At 50.5% G+C, this 23,325-nt stretch overlaps 1 protein-coding gene across 1 annotated transcript; it reads left to right on the top strand.

Annotated features, from left to right (window-relative positions):
• Positions 1 to 6,451: 6,451 nt before the first annotated feature.
• MREG (melanoregulin) lies at positions 6,452 to 22,605 on the top strand (the record flags this gene model as incomplete). The annotated part of the gene is made up of 5 exons (XM_082001329.1): positions 6,452 to 6,543; positions 11,085 to 11,244; positions 19,772 to 19,862; positions 21,601 to 21,764; positions 22,471 to 22,605. 5 exons carry the CDS (start codon positions 6,452 to 6,454, stop codon positions 22,603 to 22,605), a joined length of 642 nt encoding a protein of 213 aa, XP_081857455.1.
• Positions 22,606 to 23,325: the final 720 nt, after the last annotated feature.

Here is a 23,325-nt window from a genome sequence, read left to right as displayed (position 1 = left end):
CATTTGGGTCACCTGCTGCTTAATTGTACCAAGGGGTGCATCTCTGCACTAAGAGAAAATACAACAGAAGCACCAAAGGCCCCTGTGTTTTCAGAACCCCCAGTGTCCTGCAGCACCTGGCAAGAGTCTGGCCTGTTTGGGGTTTAGAGACCCTAATTTTGCCTGCACATTGCTGAGAGCGTGAGCGCAGAGAAGGGATGATGGTCCAGGCTTCAGGCACCTGCCCACTGCCTGACTCCGAGGGTCTCATAGCATGGGCTGCTCTCATGGCAATGTACAGATGACATTTATCTGATTATCCTCTGGCCACGGCTGAGACCAAATGCCTACAGTAAAAGAAACTATGAGCCAGGCATGGGCTGCAAATGGCACCAGTCCTTTTCTAAGCAATTCCAGCCTTTGGCACACTGGATTCAGCTGCCTTTGACTCCCTATCCCAACTCTAGACCTATTTATACTCCCCCAGTGACAGTTAATCTCTGATGGCCCTGCACCATGAAGCAATAAATTGGTCTCCTCAACCTGTGGATTGCTGAGCCTTAGCCCGAATGTCAATTATTATACCCCAGGCACAGAGAATCAGACACCGTCCATCATCCCTACCGGCCCACTGATTATATCCATAGGCTTTAAGGGGTACAAAAGCGCCCTGGGGTTTTCCTGATTCATTCCCCAAACCTAACAGGCCCTACGGATATAAATTATATAATAGGGTCCTGAATCAATAGACGTCCAAACCTTAATCTTAATGCAGAAAAGGAGAACGTAAAATGCCGACATCCCTCCACACCTACTCTCCTGAAGTCTTGTGGCTGTTGGCTCTGCCTCCTCCCCACCGCTGTGCCTCTGCAGAATGCAATGGCACACCAGCTCCCAGAGTTTTCCTTTTCCAAACAGCATTAGCAAGCTAAGCCCTAACCTCATCTATGGCCAGGAGATCAATTCCTCTCCTTGGGAAACAGAGGGGTACTCACTTGAGTGCTTCTGACACCTCCCCGTGCTCCTCTGCCACTGGCAGTCCCAGCCCGCGCTGTGTCCTCACCGTCCCACGGCAGTGCAGGTGCGCAGCCATCCTCCCCGCTCAGCCACTGGGGTTTCACTGCAGCCACTCAGACCATTTCCAGAGAGATGTTTGGGTGGTTGTTTTGGTTTTTTTTTTTCATTGGGAATGCATCTCACTCTGAAATCTATTTTAAAAAAAATTAAAAAATCAACCTATTTTGGGAAAAAAAGCACAAATGAGACTCCTGTCAGTCTTTCTGTGTCACTTGTCGGTATTTTTTACCAATAGCACTGTCATTTTTGCAGCACTGAAATGTTTTATCATGATATGGGAAAAGCCATTTTGTTTCTATTATTGATTCATTTCATCGCACATGAGTAAAGATTATACTGAATTCTTGTTCTCGGTGTCATGACCTGACATCCAAGGGAGGCACTGCTGCTTCATGAAAACAAAACATCTGATGTCACCTTAGCCAGATGCTTTGATATTTCTGAAGATTTTCTTTCCCCTCCTACCTTGTTTTGGCGCCGGTGGGGAAGAGCTGCTCCATTTTATCCAGAATACAGATGCCGCTCTCAGAGCACACCTGGCTCTGTAACTGCGTTCATGCTGTCCTCAATAATAACCTTCTAGCAGAAAAATCTTCCCTAATTTCATGAGGAGAACTCTTAACCAGCTTCTTTTCCTGCAGCTACAAAACATGTGTTACAAAACTCATAAACACCTTCTAATTAATTACACCTATTCCTCAAATGGAAAACAAATTCTTATTTATTTTCTCCATGACTGTACTTTAAACCCAGAGATCGCAGCTTGGGGCCCTTTGGTCTTCTACCTGGGCCACTTAGAAACTCATAATGAGTTTTCTCTTTTCTTTAACGATGTGTCATTCACCTTCCTTCCACCTTCCTTCTCTTCAATGAAGCCAGCGTCCCACTCACCTCCAGGTTACGCCACCCCTGCATCAACCTCTGCCTGTAGGAACCTGTCCACGGAGCTCAAGCACTGCCACGTACACTGAGCTACATCTTTCGGAGCATGTCCCAATTTTGGAGGCTCCAATTACTAAAAGAATTACAAAATGACTTGCTCAGGGAGCTCAATTCTCCACCTTTTCTGTGGATAATCCCCTACCTGGAAAACACTCCAGGTCACCTTCCCACACCTACCTAAGGAATCTGAGGGAAAAGCCCAGCTCTGGCCAGCTGCATCCTCACAAGGGAATTTTGCTGTAGTTGCGACTATGTTCGGATGGAGAGAAACATCACTTAACCCACATCTCGCTAAACTCAATGTGCCCAGAAAATGTGTGGCACTGAAGGGGTTTGGGATACTCATAGTTTTCTTGTCTTTAAACATAGACCCTAAAATTGCAGCAGTTCTGTAGCCCACAAACAAGTCATGGGCTTGCTGCATTTAATATGTCACCACCACTGCATCCTGCCCCTGCCCGTGGCAGGAAGACAAAGGAGGGGACACACCAACCTTCAGGTCTGTGTAAAGCGGCGTGAGTGGCCTTGTTTTTAGAGATTTTTAGAGATTTTGAACCCCCCAAGAGCAACTGGGACAAGTAGGGTCATGATGCATGTGCTGGCACCATCATTGCTGCTTGTAATGAGCTCCAAGATGTTATCCTGGGAAAAGAAATCCCGACCCACTGCATGTATCAAGGAATGCGCTGTGCCCAACCCGACAGGAGCCCTGGTGATGTCCGGCGCTGTGTTTCACCCGACATCGCTCTGACTCCTCAGCACGACCTGTGGAAGATGCCGAGCCCCATCCTATGTTGCGCTGGCCTGGTGGCACTGAACCCTGCAAATGGATCGGTGCAGCATGGAGCTAAAGGAAGAGGAGGCAAATCACCCTGTTGCAGTGCTGCATTTAATTTACAAATTTAATTGGTTTAAATTTCATTTCAGCTTCGATTGACTCAGCTGGAGCTCCTTGCTGGAGGGAGGGTACCCAAAGGGCAGGCAGAAACAATGACCAGCCACCACAGGAGGGGTGGATGGGCTGGGACCAACCTCCCCATCACCAGGATACTGATCCAGGATGGGGCTGACACTGTCCTCCTTCCTACCCAACAGCCTTGGAGCTTGGGGGACATGTATTTAGGTGATAAGTACACCGAGGAGTCAAAAGAGTCTGTAACCAGCAGGCTCTTGCTCACTAGGAACAAATAAATATGGTGCAAATGTCTCCACCCCAGAGCGTCTCCCCACCAAGAAGGTAGCAGGGATATGAAAAAGTAATGGGACCACAGCGCCCAAGGGGAAATGGGTGAAACCCTCAGGGCACGCTGCTCCCCAGAGCATTGCTCCTGGCTCTATCACCCGGGTTATTTACATTGTGGAGAAGCCAGTGATATTTCTCTTGCCTTGTGAAGAAAATTATGTTAAGACTCCAGTAAGGCTTTGGCTTTTGTGAGACTTTCCCCTGTTTGTTTGTTCTACAATGGAAAAAGAACAAGATTTAATATCACAATGAGGAGTAAAGGGATCAGAAAATACTTGGTATTTCTACAAGGCTCCTTTTAAACCTAGAGGGTTCAGACTTCAAATTAATGAAGAACATAATTCTCTGGGCTTACAAGCAGTGGGGCACAGGCTAAAGTCTCCTCGTAGGGAAGGGAGTTAGCCACAAATCAAGGATGTCTCAGCTGATCACATGGCTCTGTGTGTTATAGCTGTGCCTCGAGGTCTCAGCTGGGATCAGGGCTGTCCCTGCCTGCTCCCTGGCATCTGCAACCCAGAAAAAAGCAGTGCTCAAGTGAAAAGAGAGTCCAGATGAAAGAGAGACCCAGTGGATCAACCAGCAAGGGAGAGGGGAGGGAGAAGGGAATCTCTGCAGTAGTGACTATTTTGGGGAACGTGCATTGGGCCCGTGCAATTAAGTGTCACGGCCAATTGCCATATACTTTTAATAGCAGCCAGTACATCAGCTGGTTATTCTTGTGCTTAAGCACACAAAAGGTTGGAGAAGAAATAAAGGCAGGCGGGGGCAAGCTCAAGGGCAGGGGAGGAAGTCTGCAGAGGAGAGCGCCCTTGACTTTGGAATCCTGCCTCCCCCCTTAGCTCATTCTGCCATAAATGCTTCCTTATGAATGACTGATTCACAGTGTGCAGAGGAGCTGAAAGCCCTGGCTGGGAGCAAAGCCCCAGCACTAGGATCTTCCAGAAATAATAAGAAACAAGTCCTTTGCCCATAATTTCACCTTTTAATTAAGGAAGATGGGAAGACTGATTGTTGGGACGATGAATGAAATTAAAGCAAGAAGTCAGGTGAGAATCTGTGGTGGAGCATGCCGAGATCTCCTGTTCCCCATGCAGGGACCAGAGTCTTCTCCATGCTTCCTCACTTATTTTACGTCTTTATTTGCTGACGACAGTGGCACCAACAGCTTATCAGTTTCTCCAGTTCATTAGTAAGCATAGGGCCATCAATCTCTCGTTACCAGATGGCCTTAAACAGACCCGAATGTCCCAACTCACCTTGGTGGCACTGCAATCCAGCGCTGCAGCCCTCCTGGCCAAGTGTGTTCTCAAAGTGGCTGATGCAAAAGTACCTGATGGTGATTTTGGTGTTTATGGGCACAGCAGGTTCCTGATGGGATCCTGGCAGTCTCGTCAGCTTTGCGGTGCTGGTAGCTGTTGCTGCTAAAATTCATTGCTGTCTAGAGCTCCCAATGCAACGTTTTGGAGAGAGGGCTGGGCCTGGGTGGGAGAAGATTTTGGCAGTGAAGTTTCTCTTCTCCTTACCAGAAATGTTTATTTTTAGACACTTGGGAGCAAACAAGATCTCAGAGAGACACAAGAGGACTCTTGGGCTCCAGTGCTTTTTGGAGAGCATCAGATGTGAAAACTAAGGTTAGACACCTTAGGCAGTCCTTCTGCAATTGCTGAGAAGCACCACGTACCTCTACCTCCAGCTTCAGACCCTGCGTCTCAAGTGCCTGGAGGTTTCCCTCTTCCTGTTTCTTCTGGTGGGTACAGAACTGGAGAGGGTTTGTGTGTGATGGTTGCAGTCTCCATGCAGCTTAGTTGGCGACTCCTAAATGTGCTCCGGCTGAATTCCTCCTTCTGCCGCTGGCTACTTCGATCCCCCCATGTCAAATAATTGTCAGGGAGCCTCACTAGGGCTGGATTCGGATGCTACAAAGTCCCTGAGCTGAGTACATTCCTTTGGGGCATTTTGTAGTGCTGTGACAAAATGGCTGTGCCTGGTCTAGTGTAGAGCTTCACTATCCAGGGCTCTCGGGTGTCCAAGGGGATGTAGCTCACTGGTGATGAATTAACAAGCCCTGGAATTAAAAAGAGGGAGAAAAACACGAGAGCAAATTGATTTTATTTCACCTTTCCTTGTGTGTGTGTGCTGGGCACGAGGATGTAGTAGATTATATTATTATATCTGCTGGGGTAAGCAAAAAATTCAGGGGTGTCAGGAAAGCTGCTGTACTAAAATTAAATGACTCTGGGACGTGCGCAGCCAACGACACTTAGAGCAATTGCTTTGGGACTGGCTGATGCTTGATGGTCTGTTCTGAAATTCAATCAAACCTGTGGCTATTAAACAAGATCCAGGACCATCTTAATTCAGCGTTTAAGCTTTTTCTTCCTCCTTGGGGTCTGAGCTAGTCACATGATAGGAATATTCATCATGAGAAAGGGAGAAATAAAGGGGAAAGGAGCAATGTTTTTGGCTCTTCTCTCCTTCCTCCAAAAACCCCTGCGCCGGGAGACGGCTGAGTCCATCGCCCCCTGCGCATTTCCCATTGCAGTTCCCAAGATCACAGCTCTGTGCCCCAAAAGCCAGGCAGGAACAAGCCTGGAAGTATAGTGATGCATAGGATTGGAAAGGGGGGATTTCTGGTTACTGGCCATGCCGTGATGGCCAGTGGTGACCCTCACGCCCCGGCTGAAATGTGCATCAGAGTGGGTGCAGGAGGGCACAGGAGGGTGCAAGAGGATGCAGGAAGGGATGCAGGGGGTGCAGTGGGATGCAGGAGGGTGCAGGGGGTGCAGAAGGGTGTGGAAAGATGTGAGAGGGTGCAGGACGATGCAGGAGGGCACAGGAGCATGCAGGCGGCCATGGGAGGGTGCAGAAGGGTGCAGCAGGATCCGGGAGGGTGCAAGAGGATGCAAGAGGGTGCAGGAGGATGCGGGAGAGTGCAGGCGGGTGCAGGAGGCTGCAGGAGTGTACAGAAGGGTGCAGGAGGATACAGGAGAGCACAGAGGGATGCGGGAAGATGCAGCAGAAAGCAGGAGGGCTCAGGAGGGCGCGGGGGGTCTGGTCCTGAGTCACCCCGCCCAGAGCGGGAGGCGCGGCGGGCGGCACTGCCCCTCTCCTCCTACTTCTCTTTCTCCTCCTCTTCCTCCTCCTCCTTCCCCTCCTCCTCCTCCCGCAGGGAGGGCCCGGCCCGCCCAGCGCGGCGCTCCGCCGGCGCCGATGGGGCTGGGGGCCTGGCTGCGCTCGCTGGGCGGCTGCTGCGGGTGCTGCGGCGGAGAGGCGGCGGCGCCCGAGAAGGAGCCCTTGCTCAGGTGAGGACCCCCCCGGCCCCCTTCCCTAACGCCCAGCCCCCTTGGAGGGATGGGGCTGAGCTCCCCTCACCCCCGCGCCTTGCGCGGGAGGAAAGATGCTCCTACGGGAGATGGGTTCCCAGGTCCACAGCCACGCGTGGTGAGCCCCTCTTCACCCCCGTGCCGGCACCGTCCGGGCTGCAGAGCCCTTTCCCGCAGGTTGGCCGGCCCGGGGCGTCAAGCCGAGCCCAGTTTCCCCCCAAAACAGTTTGCAGAGCTGTTGTAGCCGCTGCTCTCCGTGGGGAGTTGGCCAGTTGGCCATCCCCTACGGGAGCAGGACCAGACTCCGAAGGGATTTTCCCCCGGCGCTATCAACCTGCTTTCAGTTCTCTTTCTGCCTGGGTTGCCTTGCCACAGGGGCCGGGTTCTTTCTGACACCTCATGGCGCAGTGCACGCCGGACTGCTGCGTGCCGTGGGGTTTTTTTATGGTCAAGTTTTAGCAAGCAAACCAAAAGCGGCGTCTCTCTGGTGTTTCCCGTGCGCCTTTGGCCATAGGAACCATTCAGCTTTTGTCTTGCCATGGTGGGGTTTCAAACGAGGCGCCGAACAAAAAGGGGGTTCCCGCATTACTAGGTGGGGAGTTGGGTCCCATCGTTGGGCAGAGTTCTGCCCCTGGGCTGGGGATGCTGGAACGGAGACACTCCGGCACTGCTGGAGCCGGTTTTATATGAAAGCACCATGCGTCTTGATTTCTAAGAGCGGATTTTTCTCTCCTGCTGTCGGTCTTATCTGTCTTGTGCACAGAGCTGTGAGGTTGGGGGGTGAATTTTCATACAAAAAGGTGAAGCCCCGAGTTGTGGAGAAGAGCTTTTGAGCAGCTCAAGCACGTAAGCAGTTTTTGCATGTTGCAAAATATCTGTGCGCAGGGTTTGCGGCACCTCTCCCTCCTTCCCCAGCTGCCAGACGGGGTCCTGGCCATCGCCAGAGCCCGCGGTGGGCACCTCAGCCCCGGGACAGGGCAGGGACTGTGCCCTCCCTCTGTCATCCGTGGGAGAGAGGCATTTCAAGAAGGAGGGGGGGATGCACCCAGGGTGGCCTACATAGATATGGGGGAATAGCAGAGCTGGCAACAGGGCTGAAATGTCCTGATTTCGTGCTGTAAAGCAGTTGCCTAAATAATAACCAGATAATCCTGAGCATGGGGCCTCCAGCCCAGGAAATTGGCATTAACCTAATGAGAGCCGAGCGCACGGCCGGCGAGGCTCCTTCCTGCTGCCTTGCTGGCCGGGGTGGCTGTCCCTCGCCCGGCACCTTTCTTTAGTAACATGCCTTCCGCCGGCAATCCAATTAATGCTGGCTATAAGAAGGAAAGCCCATATAAATGCTGGGCATTCGAAAGGCATCGGCTGTTGCACAAGAGTGCCAGTGTAATTAAGCTAACAGCCTAATCGCTGGCTTGGCCCTCTTCTTTGGGAGGCTTTGGGGTTTTATTTCAAAGAGGGGATCTTGCAAGAGCATGCTTGCTGTACTTTTATTTTTATCACAGTGTTGTTTAAAATTAATGACTTGCTTGAGATTTCTCTTAGCTGCGTTTTAGTTTTTGGGAGCTGGTGTTGCTACCGAAATGTTTTTATGACTTTTCACCTTGTTTTCCCCAAGTGGAGTGGTTGCGGCCTCAAAAATCCCACGTGTCAAAGAACAAAGCAGTGAGGAGCAGGTAATATGTGTATAATTAGGTGCCTATATCACCTGAGCATATACAAGGCTGGCTGTAACCCGTGACGAGGCCGGTGAGAGCAGCCAGTGCTGTGCGTGGAGATGGGGACGGAGCACAGAGGTAGGCACAGTGCTAGTGCAGGGCTGGGAAAAGAAACCCCGGCCAAAGCCAGGGAGCCAGGCTGCTGCAGCAAAGCATCCGGGCTGCCTTGGCAGTCTCTCAATGCAGGAAGGTGGAATCTGTCTCGAATGGTGTCATCAGGATGCAAATAAACTGTGAATTTGGGCTCTGAATCCCAAAATGAGTTTAATCTGGACTGAAAGTGCCCCTGGAGCAGAAATCTGTTGATGAAGCATTAGTGCTTACCATTTTCTAGGTAAAGCCCAGAGTGTGAAATAGTCCGAGTCCCCTCTGGTCCCATGGAGACTCCTGTAACCTGCAAAGCAGGCTTCTGTTCATGTGCTCCTTTTTCTCCTCCCATTTCTTCATTTTAAACATTTCTTGGAAGTCCAGCACGCTCTGGGGGTGCTCGCTGTTGGCAGAGCTCTGTGTGCATGCTCCCTGCAAGCTCTCCCTGCTTGCTGGCATTTGCTACGTCCTGGGCACTGCCCATGTACCTGACAGGCTGGTGGATGCTCCGTGCCATGGTTTGGAAATAGAGGTGCATTGGGAAACGTCTTGCAAGCTGTGAGAGAGTGGCTTATAAAAGCTAAGGGGTGCTAGTGTTATTGCCTAATACCGGTCTTAAAGTAAGTTGGATGTTAAGGGCTACTGGTTAAGTCAGTGGGAAGCCCACGGAAGGCAGGAGGGTGGGACTGAACTCATGCTGGTAGCACGGCTGGCTCCTGAGAGATCCTCTCCAGGTTGGGATCCTGCCTACTCCACCTTTGAAAAACGGTTTGGGCAAACCCATGCTGGCTCCAGTGTAGGAATGGCTGAGTTATGCCATCCACACCCTCCAAGTTATGTTTGTTTGCTCATCTTTAAGGAGAGATTAGAGATTATCTTTTCCCTTATTACCTGTTGCTCAGGTTTTTGGTTTGTTGAAAGCCTAATTAACCTTCCTGCAGGAATGCTGGTGTGGATGATTTTTTTTCTATTTTATCTGTGTGCTGGAGCTCCTCTTAGAATCTTTTTTCATGGCTTGACATCATGGCAAAAGCGCCTGCAGTATTATCTGAGGTTTTGCTGGATGGGTTCCTTGTGAAAGGAGTGAGGTTTGGGTAGCAAATAGAATGAAGAGGGGGATGTTCTAACAAGAAGCGAGCAGGGATTGCCCACAGGATGGCTGATGAGACTACTCGGTAAGGTCAAAAATATTTCTCCATTTGTGGTGTTCTGCTCGAGTGTCTGGACATCTTGATTAGAAACACTATGGAAATACTCTGCTAAAAGTTCTCCCGGCAAAATTAAATAACCCTATTTAAAAAAATGCATGTTCCAGTCGCAACATAAAGCCATAAAACACAAAGCTGCCACCAGTGCAGAGAAAAGCTCCTTGCCTCGGTGGGGACAGCCTTCCCAGAAGATGAAGCTCTGCTTTGCTGACTGCTAAGCAAATAAATCCCAGAGTTCACAAGCAGGCTGAGGATGTTTCCACTCCCAAATAAAGATGGGGCTAAGTGTCCTTTCTGTGCCTTGGCACAGGTCCTTGCGCAGCTTGGTGCGTTGCTGTACCTCTTGGGTAGGAGCCGCTGGGGTGGGGGGGTACCTGTGGGGATTGCCTGCTTGATTTGGTAAGTTTTGGGCTGCTGGGGAGAAAATAGAGTTACAAGGTCACACAGAAATGTGATTACGGGTGTGGGACCTCTGGAGAGCATCCAGTCCAACTCCTGCTCGAGCAGGGTCAGCTGGAGCAGGTTGCCCAGGACCGTGTCCAGTCGGGTGTTGAGTGTCTCCAGGGGTGGAGACTGCACAACCTCTATAGGCAACCTGTACCAGTGTTCACTCACCCTTACGATGATGAAACAGAATTTCCAATATTTCAATGTGTGTCCTATCGTGGGCCATCACTGAGAAGGGTCTGGCTCTGTCTCCTTCGCTCCCTCCCATCAGGTACTCATACACGTGGATAAGATCCCTTGAGCCATCTCTTCCTGGGGCTAACCAGTCCCAGCTCCCTCAGCGGAGGTGGCACGTGTTTTGTCCAAACTAAAATCATGCCCAACGGCACTGCTTTTGAGGGGAAGATGGGTAGAAGCTGCTTCTTTGGCCAAGAGGCAAGGGAGAGGCTTTGCACACAGCCGTCCTCTTGCCTGCTGCTCAAGGCATACCCCTCTGCACACAAAGTCTCCTTGGGGACAGATCGTGCTGCTGGGATCTTGGCACGGCTGCCTGGTTAGCCGAGCAGGGAGAAAATACCCTCTGGAGACACCGGGATTTTGGAGTCTTAGTTAATTAGAACTTCCCTACGTTAAGCTCAGGAAGGCTGAGAGGGCTTGCACAGGGTTTGAGGTGGGAAGGCGTGATGGGGAGCGGGGCAGGGTGCTGTGGGAGCCACAGGGAGATGCTGCCTTTCATCCTCACAAATGGATGCTCACAGTTCCTTCATCCTAGCTGCTCAAATAATATCTACTGTCTTTAGCAAATCTGTGTGTCTGATGTCTTTCATGACAGCACTGCCTGGTTTGAACCGTGACTTGCGTGGTCGGGATGTTTGCTAAAGTAAAAAACTATGGCAGTCTTTCCATTCCCCCCCCTCCTCCTCTTCCTCCCCTCTCCCAGGCAGGACATGGGGCTGTGAGAGGGGATGCCACGGAAATGGGCACTTTACCCTGGGAAGGTAAAAGGAGGGAGCGTGACGCTGCGGTAGCTAACGCTGCCTCGTCTCTCCCCTCTCTGCAGTAACAACAACCCCTACGCCTCCTTCGGAGCCACGCTGGCGCGGGACGAGGAGCAGAACCTGTGGAGCACCCCGCACGACGTGACCCACACGGAGGCGGACGACGACCGGGTACTGTACAACATGATTGTGGTCAGGAACCAGCTGGACAAGGACTCGGAGGTGAGGTAGTGCCATTCCTCGTGCTCGGTTTCACCGCAGACTGAGGCTCGGTGCTTTCACCGGATGCTTTGGCAGCACCTTTACTTAAGCACCCATTAAGCCACTATAAAGACCCCGAAGTCCCCCAGCGTGGCTCACATAGGCGTTGGGTCCTCCTATCTGTTCCATCGCTCTCCAGATTTTATCCGATATCTGGCGTGGATGCATCTGTAGCCATCTCGTCCCTGGGAAGCCAGGGGACTTCTCCGGCAGCTGAGCCAGGAGAGCCGCCCCGAGCTGGGATGCACGATGCCCTAAGAGCACCTCTACCACCACTCCTACCCCCTGCAAATGTGTACTGGTAGCACTGGGATCCCCAGCCCAATTTCCTAACTTCACAGGCTGCTTTTTTTTTGTCCGATACTCCCCTGGTTTGGCCTTTTCATGATCAGACCGGCGTTAGCCCTGCCTGCAGCGGCGTTTGCCCGGCAACGGCAGCGCCTGGAGCTGAGCTGCCACTCCAGTGACGCATCAAGTTAAATACTCCTCTAATGGGTTGTACGGCAATTATCGAGAAGCAGAGAACTGGCACAGCTCTTAGCGCAGACGGGAAAAATCATCGCTGTTACATAAAGGCTGTTTTGCAGCCCTGATTTCCTTTGCTAAAGCATTTCTGCGCAAAGGAGATTTCAGTGGCCTGATTAGGAGCAGGCTGTAGCAAATAGTGACACATTTTCCCTGTCTGATTTTAAGACTTGAAAACGTTTGCAGGAAAGCCTGAAGGCTTCACATTTAATTTCAACATGATCCCACTTCATTCAAGAGACTGCAGGACTGTAACTCTTCCTCTGGTGATAATTCCCTTAAACCACAAGCTAGCTCCACTTTTATGAGAAGCCTTAAACTCCAGAGGTACAGCTGAGATGGAAATTGCAACGCTTAAAACTTAAAATGAGATAATGCAATCCTTGTATACAATTGGTGAGAATCCCCAATTTAATCGTGGTTTTTTTCTGGTGGGGATTGAATTAATCATGGTGTTTACAATGTATAGGTTTGTAACAACGTTTTCATGGCTGCACGTAACCTTTACAGCTATTGCAGCTATAACTGAAGGTTATCTTCTTTCCTCCTCCGCTGCTTTCCCTATCTTGTGATCGCTTGTCTTTAGAGAAGACAGGGAGCTTCATCCAGCCCAAACTGGCTGAAGGAAACGAGGACAACTGGACTCTTCAGAGCTGGGTGTACTTCAGGGCAGCTCCTCATTTCAGCCCGCGCCCAGTCGAGAGGCTTTTTAATTTGATTTAGGGCTCACTATGAGGCAGGCCTCCTAAAAGCTATTATTATTTATAAAACGGTATCATAAGTGGCTGGGCTGCTAAAAAGGTAGCTCCTCGGGCAAAGCAGCGCTGCGTGTCAGCCTTGCTCAGGTTGCAGAGGAGAGCATTGGTTATGGGTGAGCAAGAGAGCGTTCCTGCACCTGCCTGTCCTAAACCCAAGGTGCCTGCCTGTCCTAAATCCAACGCTTTCTCTCTGCCATCAGCATGTCCGTAGGGTTTTTAGCAGGTCTGAGCAGTCTTCGTGCCTGCCAGTGAAAAAGGAAAGTACAAAGAGCATGGGGCTAACCTCCACTAAGATCACATACCCTGTTTTTTTATGCAGTGCAATTAATAAAAAAGCCTGAGGAGTACAACATCAAGCCGACTTTGAAGAAAGCCAACGCACAATACGCTCGATTTGAATTATGGCACAGTGCCGTTTGCAGCTAGTGATTGCCAGCCTCTCTGCTGCCTCTCTTTTACAGCTGGGGAAACTGAGGCACGATGTATAAGCCCGGCAAGCTTCTGCAGTTTCCAGTTGCAGCTCCTTCTGGGTGGCAGGACAGGGAGGGACTTGGCCAGCAAAGCCAACATTCCTGCATTCGGCCCCAGGTGCCGAAATCTCTCCTTATTCCAGCGAGTGTTTTAAAACTAGGCCAGATTGCGTTGCCCTCCCCTCCTAATGAGACTTCAGTCCTGAGAGAGGGAGAGGAAAAAAAAGTCTCATTGCAAAACAACGCTAGGCTGCAAAAGCCATAATCTGCTTTGGGAGCTGCTCTGCTCCCGAAGTCCCTGGGGAGAGCGTGCGGGTGCTGCAGGATGGGACAGAGGAAAGGTTTCTTGTTTATGCAGTGCACAGGCATTACAAACCCACAGGTCCTTTTTTTCCTCTTGGTTAAAATTGGACTGAAAGGAGAACTACTCCCTGTATTTCTGCTCCTTCATTTAATAAAAAAATTGCGGTGTGCCGTGCATCTGCTGTACGCTGTGCAATTCCCCACCTTTATTTTCATAATTTCCTAGCACAGGACTTTAGAAAGATCCCAAAGAGCAGGTCCCTGTACATCATGTGTGCTTTATCTGTATGGCACCACCTTGGTATCAAACCAGTATCGTGTTTTTCTTAATCTGGCTAACCCACTTCTGCTTTCCTGGGAATTTTCTTTTTCTTTTTTTTTTTTTTAAATGGTTGTTCACATAGTGACAAGGTGCTGTGAACTAGGACAGGAGCAGCAGTGGGCCAGGATGCAGTGGTGACAACGGCGCAGTGCTGGAGGTCAGCGGGCATGGTCCATGATGGCTATCTCCTGGCCTGAGCGCCTCTGTGCCGTGGATTGCTGTAAATCAATAAACCAAACTGTGCCAGCGAAGGGCCAGATGCTCCGACACCAAGTGCACCCTGTAGCTTAATCAATTTTCTGCATGGTAGATCATTCATGGTGTGGCTCCCAGCAGCTCACGGAGTGGGTGTCCTCCCTTGGGGTTAGATCCTTGCCCCAGCCACGGGGCTGGACCCACAGCTGATCCACGTGGAGCCATTTCTTTTCCCTGCCCCCTCCTGATGGCCCTGCTCCAGGGAAATTTGGCAGCTCCAGCCCAAACTCAGTGTGACCTTGGCTTGCATAAGGATGGCAGGGCTGCTCCACCCTGCTCCTTACAGAATCAGGGCAGCAAGCTCTTCAAAGCAAGCACCGTGACGTCCCGGGTGCGCCCTGTTTCACGCCCACTTGCTTGTCCTGCTTGATGCCGTGTGCGGAGTGATGGCTCACGGGGCCATTGGCCGTGGTGGAGGAGCACCTGGTGGCTGCCAAACCCACTGTGCAGTAGGTACACGAGGCAAGATTTGCTGGAGCCGTCTAAAATCATAAGGACTGAGAAACTTGCAGCTTTGCATTTCTCTCTGCTCGAGGCTGATGTGCTTGGATGGACTTTCGGAAGCAAAACGCGGGCAGGGGAGGGTGTGCGCAGATAAAACTAGAAAAGCCATAGCTGAAGGGCTGGCTTCAGGGGGGCTGGTAAAGCTGATGCAGCCTTTGGAGATCAAAGCTGTCATCAAAGCTTTTGAAAGCTGGGGTCAAAGTTTCAAATATGAAACAAAATTTTTTTTCCTCCCGCTGCCTTGCAGCATTGTCAAACCTGTTGTGGTGTAAAGTAAAATCCCAAATCTGGAGGTGAAATGAGGATCTCTAGGAAAACGGGATGTTATTTAAGATGCTGCATAGATATAGGCTAAGTCACTGGTCCAGCACGTACCCTGCTAGTGAGGAGAAAAGCATTTCATGGGGAAGGGGGACTACTGTGGCTCCAAAAAGCCTCCAATGTTAACAACAAGAGCTGGGCTTATTGGCTTATGTGTGGTGTGGCAGGTGCTGTTCCACAAGGACCGGTTTGTGGTGGCCCTGGTGCCTCAGTGTCCTCTGATGGGTGCATGGAGTTACCCAGCGCGGGCAGAGAGCCTGAGCTGTTGCACCAATGCTGGCTTCAGAGAAGGAGCCAGGTTTAGGACAGCTGCGCATGGGTCTGTGAACAGAAACTAAAGGTAGGTTTTTGCATTATGACCAAAGAAAAAACACTGTTCTTATGGCGTGTTGTAAATGCAATGTTTCCTCCTTCTTTTGGCTTATTCCCTTGGGGAAGGTGGGATCATAAACCCCACTAGCAAAGGCAATTCCTCAGCCTGCATCTCTGCCGGGGGCTTGGCTAGCAGAGCTGCACTGGCATGATCCTCCTGGCAAGCCCATTAACGATCTGACAAGAACTTTTTTTCTGCTTCCTCCTGCTCTTCTACAGGATTCTTCTTTTTTAAGCACGTCACAGAGAAGGTCACTATTGCAACACACCGTTGCTGGGCTATTGAGAGGCGATGGGATTTGCCCAGGGTTGGGGATGCTGGTCGGGGAGCCCAGAACTGACCCACTTAATACATATGAAAAATTATTTATGAACTCCTTCATGCCCCTCTTAAAACTGAATCCAGTTTAAGCTTATTCTAAGCTGAGACGTCGATTGATGGCTCACTGTATGAGCGTGGCTCTAGATTTTGTATTTGCTCAACTCTTCCCAGTGGGGCCAGTCGCAGAACCAGAGTAGAAGCATCCCTGGATGTGGGGTGGTACTTGCCTGGACTGGTATTTTGCAGTCTTTCCCTGATAACTCTCTGTAGACCTCATTTCCAAAATAACTCTTGAACAGAACGGTGACACCAGTTGCTTTCAAGGGAGTAAAGAAGGCTTTGCTAGAGGATTGCTTTGGTAACATGAGGAAAGCTACCGACTAATTAGGAAATTCCCATATGAGCAGGGATGGAAGGTTGGACGCTGCTTGCGGGTTCTCTTGGCACATTTTTTCCCAGAGCTCTCAGTTATGTACCAACCTGGCTTATATTTCATGCCCAGCATTTCCTCACTTCCATTTGGCATTTGCAGATTTAGACACTAGAGAGTTTGGGGAAGTTTTCCAGGTAAATATTTGAAGGGCTGAGCACTGAGGAGAGAGGCGGCAGGGTTTCCCTGCTCCTCCCAGGATATTCTTGAGTCGCGCACAAAGGGTTTTCTCAATCCCCCGCTGGTATATGGTGTGCCCTGCTGTGTAGGTTTAAAAGGGCAAAATTGGTTGCAAAAAACAAGGCCAGGAACTGCAGCCTGCTTTGGTTTCCTGTGGTTAATTCAGATTTTGGAAAAAAAGGTATTTTTCTTAAAGGATTAATTCTGACTGCATTGCTGAGATGTCCCAGACCTGTAGAAACACCACAGGGTTTGGTGGAGACCAGTCTCCCGCTGATCTTTCCTGGTACTGTGTGCAAGAAGCTTCCTCGCCACTCCAGAAGTTACATCTAACTAGGCAAGAGGCAGGACAGGGAACGGAGGTGCAGAAGAAATGCAAAACGAAGTTTTGGGAGAGAGCTGCTTGTCCCATACCTGCATACAGGCTCGGACAGCTCTCTGGAAGGGGCTCTGGGCGGGAGCCAGCCCGGGATGCGGCATGGAGGGCAGCCTGCTCCGGCCTTGCTCTGCCCAGGGCTGCCCAGGGAGTGGTGTGCCCTGTGCTGCGTCTCGCCGGTGCCCGGGTACGCCGCAGCGGTTCTCTGTCACAGCCACAGCGAGGGCTGAGGGAGAGCGGGGTTTGGCGTGGAGCCCCGGCTGCCTGCCTTGGGGCTGCCCGGCAGCGGGTGCTGAGCAGCCTCAGCCTTGTGATGCCGCCCGGCCCCGCCAAACGCTCCCTCCGCAGCTCACGTCTCCGTGACTCACGGGACGTGCATGGGGAACGCCCTCCCCAAAGTCTCCGATGTTGCCCATTCCTCTGTGGAGACGCAGCGCTGGGCAGGCTTTGCTCTTCCTCTGCCATGTAGTTAAAGGGAGATGCTTTTTAGAATAATTTTGAGGGTGGAAAGATGCTCTTAACTTTATTTCCCTCATTAAAGCAACACAGAGGACAGCCCCCTGCCCACAGAATTTAGGATGTCTCTGCTACAAGGGATCACCTGGGAAAACTCAGTGCTTTGTAAGGCTGATGGAGAACAGGGCATGAGTCCCTTCGAGAGCTCAGCCTGGAGCTGCCCATTCTCACCCTGACAATCTCTGCTGGCCCTAGTTGCTTTTCAACACCTGGCACCATGTGCACCATCCTTCTCCCAGCTTTCTCTGGGGAAGCATAAATACATTCAGCTCTACACCCAGGCAAAAGAAATACCACCAGAACAAGAGGTTCCCCCCTAGGCACCACCATTAAGCATAATTTTTGGTACCAAAGCTGCTCCTTTGCACACTCCTCAAATTCTTCATCGACAGGCCACAGTTAGAGGTCCCCTGGGACTAAATATGTACTGTATCCATGTCCGTAACACAACCCCGAAACTACAACGTACAAGAAAGCCATAACCTAGATTCCCTTAAAACAAAAATAGACAAGGGAAAACAGACTGCTGTTAATCCAGAGAAAATCAGGAGCAGCTTCCCTGCATGCTAAGCACTGCTCGCTGTTTAGCTTAGTGAGGAGCCTGGCTCGCTACCGCCGTGGGTAATTCCTTGCAGCCCTGAAAGCTGTGTTTTGGGGATGGGAGCATCTTTCCCAAGCCCCAGCTTGCTCCTTCAAGCAGCGTGAGGCATGCCTGAAATCACAGCAGCCGTCTCGATTGATTGTCTGCATTAAAGCACTTGTTCATCTCCGCGGGAGGGCAGAGACACACAGCTTATTTCCCCGCCAGCATGCCCAGCCTGGTTCGCTCTCCTTTCTGCTTATACTGTGGGGTCACGAGCAGGCTGAGATGTTTCCGAGGGATCCCTGCCAGTGGGAACCACAGCACCGTGCAGCCTTTATTCTCTTTCTTTAAAACTTGCAAGTTTGCAATAAACTTCCCACAAAGCTTTAATACAATAAACCTCCTCTTTTTCACTGAGAGGAGCTCAATTCCTAGCTACAAGTTGGTGTCACAGGAGAGAGGAGTCTTGTCCCTGCCTCCTTTCTCGAGCGAAGGGCTGAAGAGGCATTTTGATGCCTTGTGCTGGCAGCCAGGTACCCTCCCATGCAAACAGAAAAGCTGTTTTCAAGTACTGCTGCAGTCAAGAGAGAAACGGAGCTCTGGTCAGCAAAGCTAGCTCATTGCGAGCAGCGACACAAAGCTAAAAATGAAGGGGATTTTGCTCTCCGGGAGGATGAGCGGTGCAGAGCGAGTGGCTGCAGGTGGAGCCGCGTTTCCCCTGCTCTCCTGACCTGAATTCAGCAGTGTCTTAACGCTGCCGGCTGCTTCTTTCAAAGCACAATCTCCAAGGGGCTCCCGCAGCTATCGCTGAACAACACAGAAACAGGCTTGTCGTTTAATTCTTTGCAGTCGTGGCGTGTCAGCCAGGTTCAGGAAAAAACCACTAAGAAATCTCCAACTTTTCATTGAATCAAGTGAACTCTTTAAGGCACCAGGTATCAGAAAAACAGTGGAATTTCTAAAGCACAGCCTACCTTCCTGGGTATTATTTAACCCCTTTGAACCCAGCATGTCACATAGGAAAATCCCAGGGAGACGGCACAGATTAACACCCATTTATTCTGCAAGAGTCCATCTATGTAATCTGTCGCTGAGAATTAAAATTCATTAAGGGTGTTAGTGCAGGGAAATTACCCGAGTGATGTTATGACCCGCTGTGTGGCTGCTTCTGTAGATGCTTCCTTTTCAGCATGGGCATTGGTTTAACTCAGCTAGGAAAAGTACTGCTGATTTTCTTGTGGAATACATGCATTTCCACAGGAATGCATACTTGTACAGATGTGTTTAACTGTGCTAGTATAACTTTAATAAATAACCTCAAAACCTTCCCTTTTAGACAGTGTCCCTTTATGCAGATATAAAGCTTGAGGTCAAGTGCCAGGATTTAAGCTGTGGTGTTAAGTGAGGCATTAGCTGCAGCAACTGGGAGTCTCCAACAGTTATGATGTCCGATGACTCCAGCTCAACCATCCACATGCACCTTTCTTCTCTGCTATTTAAAATAGGGTACCCCAACCTGTAAAAAAAGTCTGTTTTTCTTGTTTTCCAGTGCTTTTGAAAACCTGCCTGCTCCAGTTAAATGCCAAACAGGGGCTGAGCAGTTTGGAGAAGCCACTTTATGTGTGACCATACAGAGAGCAGTAGCTCTTTTGCAAACATTTGGTTTACCATCAGCTGTGAGAAAATGTGCCATGCCAGTTTGACTACAAGGCTATGAAAATAAGGTGTTGCAATCATTTATAGAAGGTAGTTGTTAATATGAGGTCATGCTTTCCCAAGGCCAAATAATGTATTTTCACAACCTCAGGTATTGATACTAGCAGGGGTGTCAAGGTTTGGGGTGAAGGGCTTTGGAGCAGAGACACTGAAGCCTCACAAATGAACTACATTTGGAAGTTCATGTTGTTCTCCAACCTAGGACAGCATTATAATTTCCAGCACAGAGCTGGAATGATATTCCCCCTGTCTGACTGAGGAGACCACTTTGGTCATCAGCAATGCCTAAGCTAAATTCTGTAATGCCATTTCAAGGTTAACTGGAAGCCTGTTTTGTACATGCAGAGAAAATGCAGAGGGGCTCTACCAAATGTCAGGCTGAAACATTCTACACTGGCCATTGACTTTCACACTGATCCCTCAGTGCCAACATCAACAGTTCAACTCTGGCTCCATTTCTAAAAGCTGAAATTCCTACAAAAGAAGGAGACACCTCCCTGCATGCAAATGCTGAGTATCTCTTATCTCCTTGCAGGAATGGCAAAAGCTCAACTATGATATCTATACCCTACGGCAGACGCGAAAAGAAGTGAGAAGCAGGTGGAAACACATTTTGGAGGATTTAGGTAAGCCAGAGGACAAAAGGATGTCATTTGTGTGGTAACAGAATGAGAGGTCCCATGATGGTTGAGGCATCCACAAAATGGCTCCACAAAATCAGGCTGGTAGAGGAGAGGAGGAGGAAAGCTGAGCAATGCCATCAGGTAGCCCACATGGCAGCTGAGAGCCTGTGGGAAACTCCCCAGAGCTCAGGCATGGCTGGGAGGAGACGGGGCCGTCATGTCTACAGGCACGTCAAAAAACACAAACCACGACCAGCAGCAGAGCCTTTCAAGCCCATAATAGCATGCACGCTAATCCATTTCAAGCTTCCTTGTGCAAACTTAGCAGGGGTAGCTGGGAGTTCACCCTGGGGTTTTCTAAACAAGATAAGCAGGGAGAAATGAATATCCCTTTCAGATTTGAACACAGATACATCTCTCTTCCTTCCTTAGCCCATGCCAGCTGATCAGAGCTAATCCATCCACTTTGTTTGCATCTAAGTGAGTTTGAAATATTGTTTCACCAGATGAAATTGCTCAACGGTGGCCCTCCTACTCCTGCTATTTCCTAGCCTGCCAACAGTGAACTGCACTCACCAGTCCTGTGTCCTCAGCTGCTGCTCCTCTGGAGAAGGCAGTGGCAGGTGTGACCGGATTTTCCCAATTGCCTTGCACACAGCATGAGACACGCGGGCCAAGGAGATGTGCCATGCCGGCACATCAGCTTGGTGGCTTGCGTCATGCTCTGGAGGTGGTTGGTAGCTAATGAGAAGAGGATGTGCGAGTCGAGCGTACTTGTTGGGCTGTTCAGGGATATTATCATTGGGAACAAAAGAGATGGGTATCTCAGCCGCTCCTGCCCTACCTGCTGTTCTGGCATCTGGATGGGAGGAACATTATAAATTCATAACTAGGTATCAGCGTTCATCTTCACCCAGGTACTCGCACAGCCTGTACACACCAAGCACGGGAGGGATCACTTGACATCCTTACAGCTGTTACTGCACTTTGTTGACAAAGGCTCTCCCACATCTCCCTCACGTCCGCAATGGCGCCAGAGCTGTTTTGCAAAGGGTGGGGAAGCTCAAGGCCAAGGATCACTTGGCCTAAGCGAAGCTAGACTTGCAACCAGATGCGAAACCTGCTATCTTTTGTTATCTAGACCTGTACTTTAATCATAAGGCCACCACTCTTTCCCCGTCAGTGTTTTCAGGTGGGATGCGTCACCACCAGCTCCCTGGAGCTGAACAAAGAATTAATGGTGGACATTACATTTCAAGATCCCCAAATTCATTCTCTTCCCCCTTTCCTTCCAGTAAATACCCTTCCCATAGAAGACGCTGACTGCTACAGGAACAATTACCCACACATCCATGACTGCTGCAGGTTTTTTATCACTGTTACCTCCCAACAACAGAGACACATAGTTGCTGGGGTGCTCAGGAAGCCCTACCAGCATCAGGAACATGCAAGACTGGAATCAGCACCCTGGCTGTGGATGTTAATACACCTTCTCTGGAAAACTAGCAACAAACTTGCTCTGACTGTTTTTGTGATTTTTCTTTTCCCCACCAGCAAGCTTCTACCTGCCACAAGGGCAGACACAGAGCCGGCGTGGGGCAAACTCTAGTTTGTTTTAGCAAGTAGGGAACGCAGCAGCCCAAGGTGGAGGGGGAATAAGGAACCTTGCAAGAGCCTGGAGGGCTTAGGGGTGACCCTGCTTGCATGTTTGACTTGTTTCTGTAACACATCTCTTTCCCAGGTTTCCAGAAGGAAGCGGACTCCCTCTTGTCAGTGACCAAACTCAGCATCATCAGCGATTCTCAGAACATGGGCAAAGCCCGGGACATCTTGTTAAAGCTTTCTGAAGAGACAAACATCTTCCCGACCAGCTGGGAGCTTTCTGAGCGCTACCTCTTCGTGGTGGTGAGTAGCTCTGAGCATACCTTCCTCCCCGCTGTCCTCCTTTCTGCAGGTGAGCTCAAATGAAGGGAACCAGCTAGATGAACTGCACCAGAGGGTGCTCAGATACATGGTGGCACCTGGGGCATCCCCATCAGATAGTGCACTTGTAGCTTGGCTGTTCAGCTTCTGTGGAGTAATAGGGCACGGACTCTGGCAGGGATTCAGACCAAAGACCTTTATTGCTACAAGTGTCTGCTTTTTATGCAGTTACAGTTCTTTCACGCGCCACAAAATACATCCTGGTTGGTTACCACACACAGTCCACGCGCTTCTCGCACAGTCAGGATTCGCTGCCTGCAGGTGTCCATGCGCTCCTTTACTTCCTCTTAGTTGTTTACCACAGCTCCTTCTCCTCAAGGCTGAGCCCTGCAGGTGTCCAGCTGTTTACCAGCTTCTCAGTGCCACAGCTCCTTCTCCTTAAGGTCGAGCCCTTGCAGGGTGATCCCAGCAAGCTTCCTCGGAAACGTCAGCACTGTAGCACCATGAGTTTACCCTCCCCAAGTTCCTTTAACCCTGTGCAACTGGGTGCTCTCGCAGCCTGTTAACAAAGTGAGAAAAGACTAGATCTAACACCTTGCTCAACTTGAGAGCGGCTGTGGAGGGAGAATCTGACCAGGGAGTGCCCGAAGCACCCCATAGTGACTGTAAAACCCTATTGCTTTGACAGGATCGGCTTATAGCTCTGGACGCTGCGGATGAGTTCTTCAAGATGGCCAGCATCATGTATCCAAAGAGACCCAGCGGGGAAAGAGTAGACGAAAGCCAAAAGGCCCTGCAGTACACCTCTGTCATGATGCCCTGAGGAACATGTCTCGCTGGTGTGAGATGGACAGCGGGTTTCTTTCCCTCCGGGACCAGGCTCCTTGGCCGAGGGGTTAGCCCGAGTAGTGCTGCTCCTTGTTTTCCTGCAGAGAAGCAAGTGGGCCGGCCGGAGCAGAGCAAGGAGGTCAGCGAGCTGTGCCCCACCAGCAGGGCATGGAAAGGCCGATGCTGGCCCCAAGGTCCTCCCAAGCAGAAGGCAGCAAGAACTGCTGTAGCATAGCCCCGGTGGGAGACTGCTAGCCAAGTAGTGTATGCGATAGGCATGGGGGGAATCTACCATGCAAGGCATTGCTACCAGTAGCTGCAAAAGTTGAGATGCCTCTAGTTACAAGCACTGTGAGGAAATCCACGTTTCTACCTTCTGCTGGTACCTGCCACTGTCCCTTCCCTTGACCCTGCTAGCCAGGAGGACCAGCAAGGGAGGAAAAATACCTCAGTGCAGTGGTCCTCTTCCTCATCCCCAGCCCATGGCAGCCCCACCAGGCAGGTCCTGGGGAATTTGGCAAAGAGGCAGGAGCAGAGCTAGCGCGGGGTGGCAAAGCCTCGGAGCAGTGCTGCAGTTAGGTGCCCTGTCCCCTGCCGTTAGTAGTTTGGAGGCATTTGTGTCAAGGGTGCTCAGCCTGACATCTTAAAAGAAGGGGGATTTTATGAAGGGGCCAAGGACAGCCCTGCTGAGAATTTGGCTCCTGTAATATCCTCT

Source organism: Phaethon aethereus, assembly GCF_964289735.1.
Source record: "Phaethon aethereus genome assembly, chromosome: 6".
NCBI classification, from domain to species: Eukaryota; Metazoa; Chordata; class Aves; order Phaethontiformes; family Phaethontidae; genus Phaethon; species Phaethon aethereus.
Note: the sequence above shows the minus strand (reverse complement) of the source record. Positions and strands in the feature narration are given on the sequence as shown.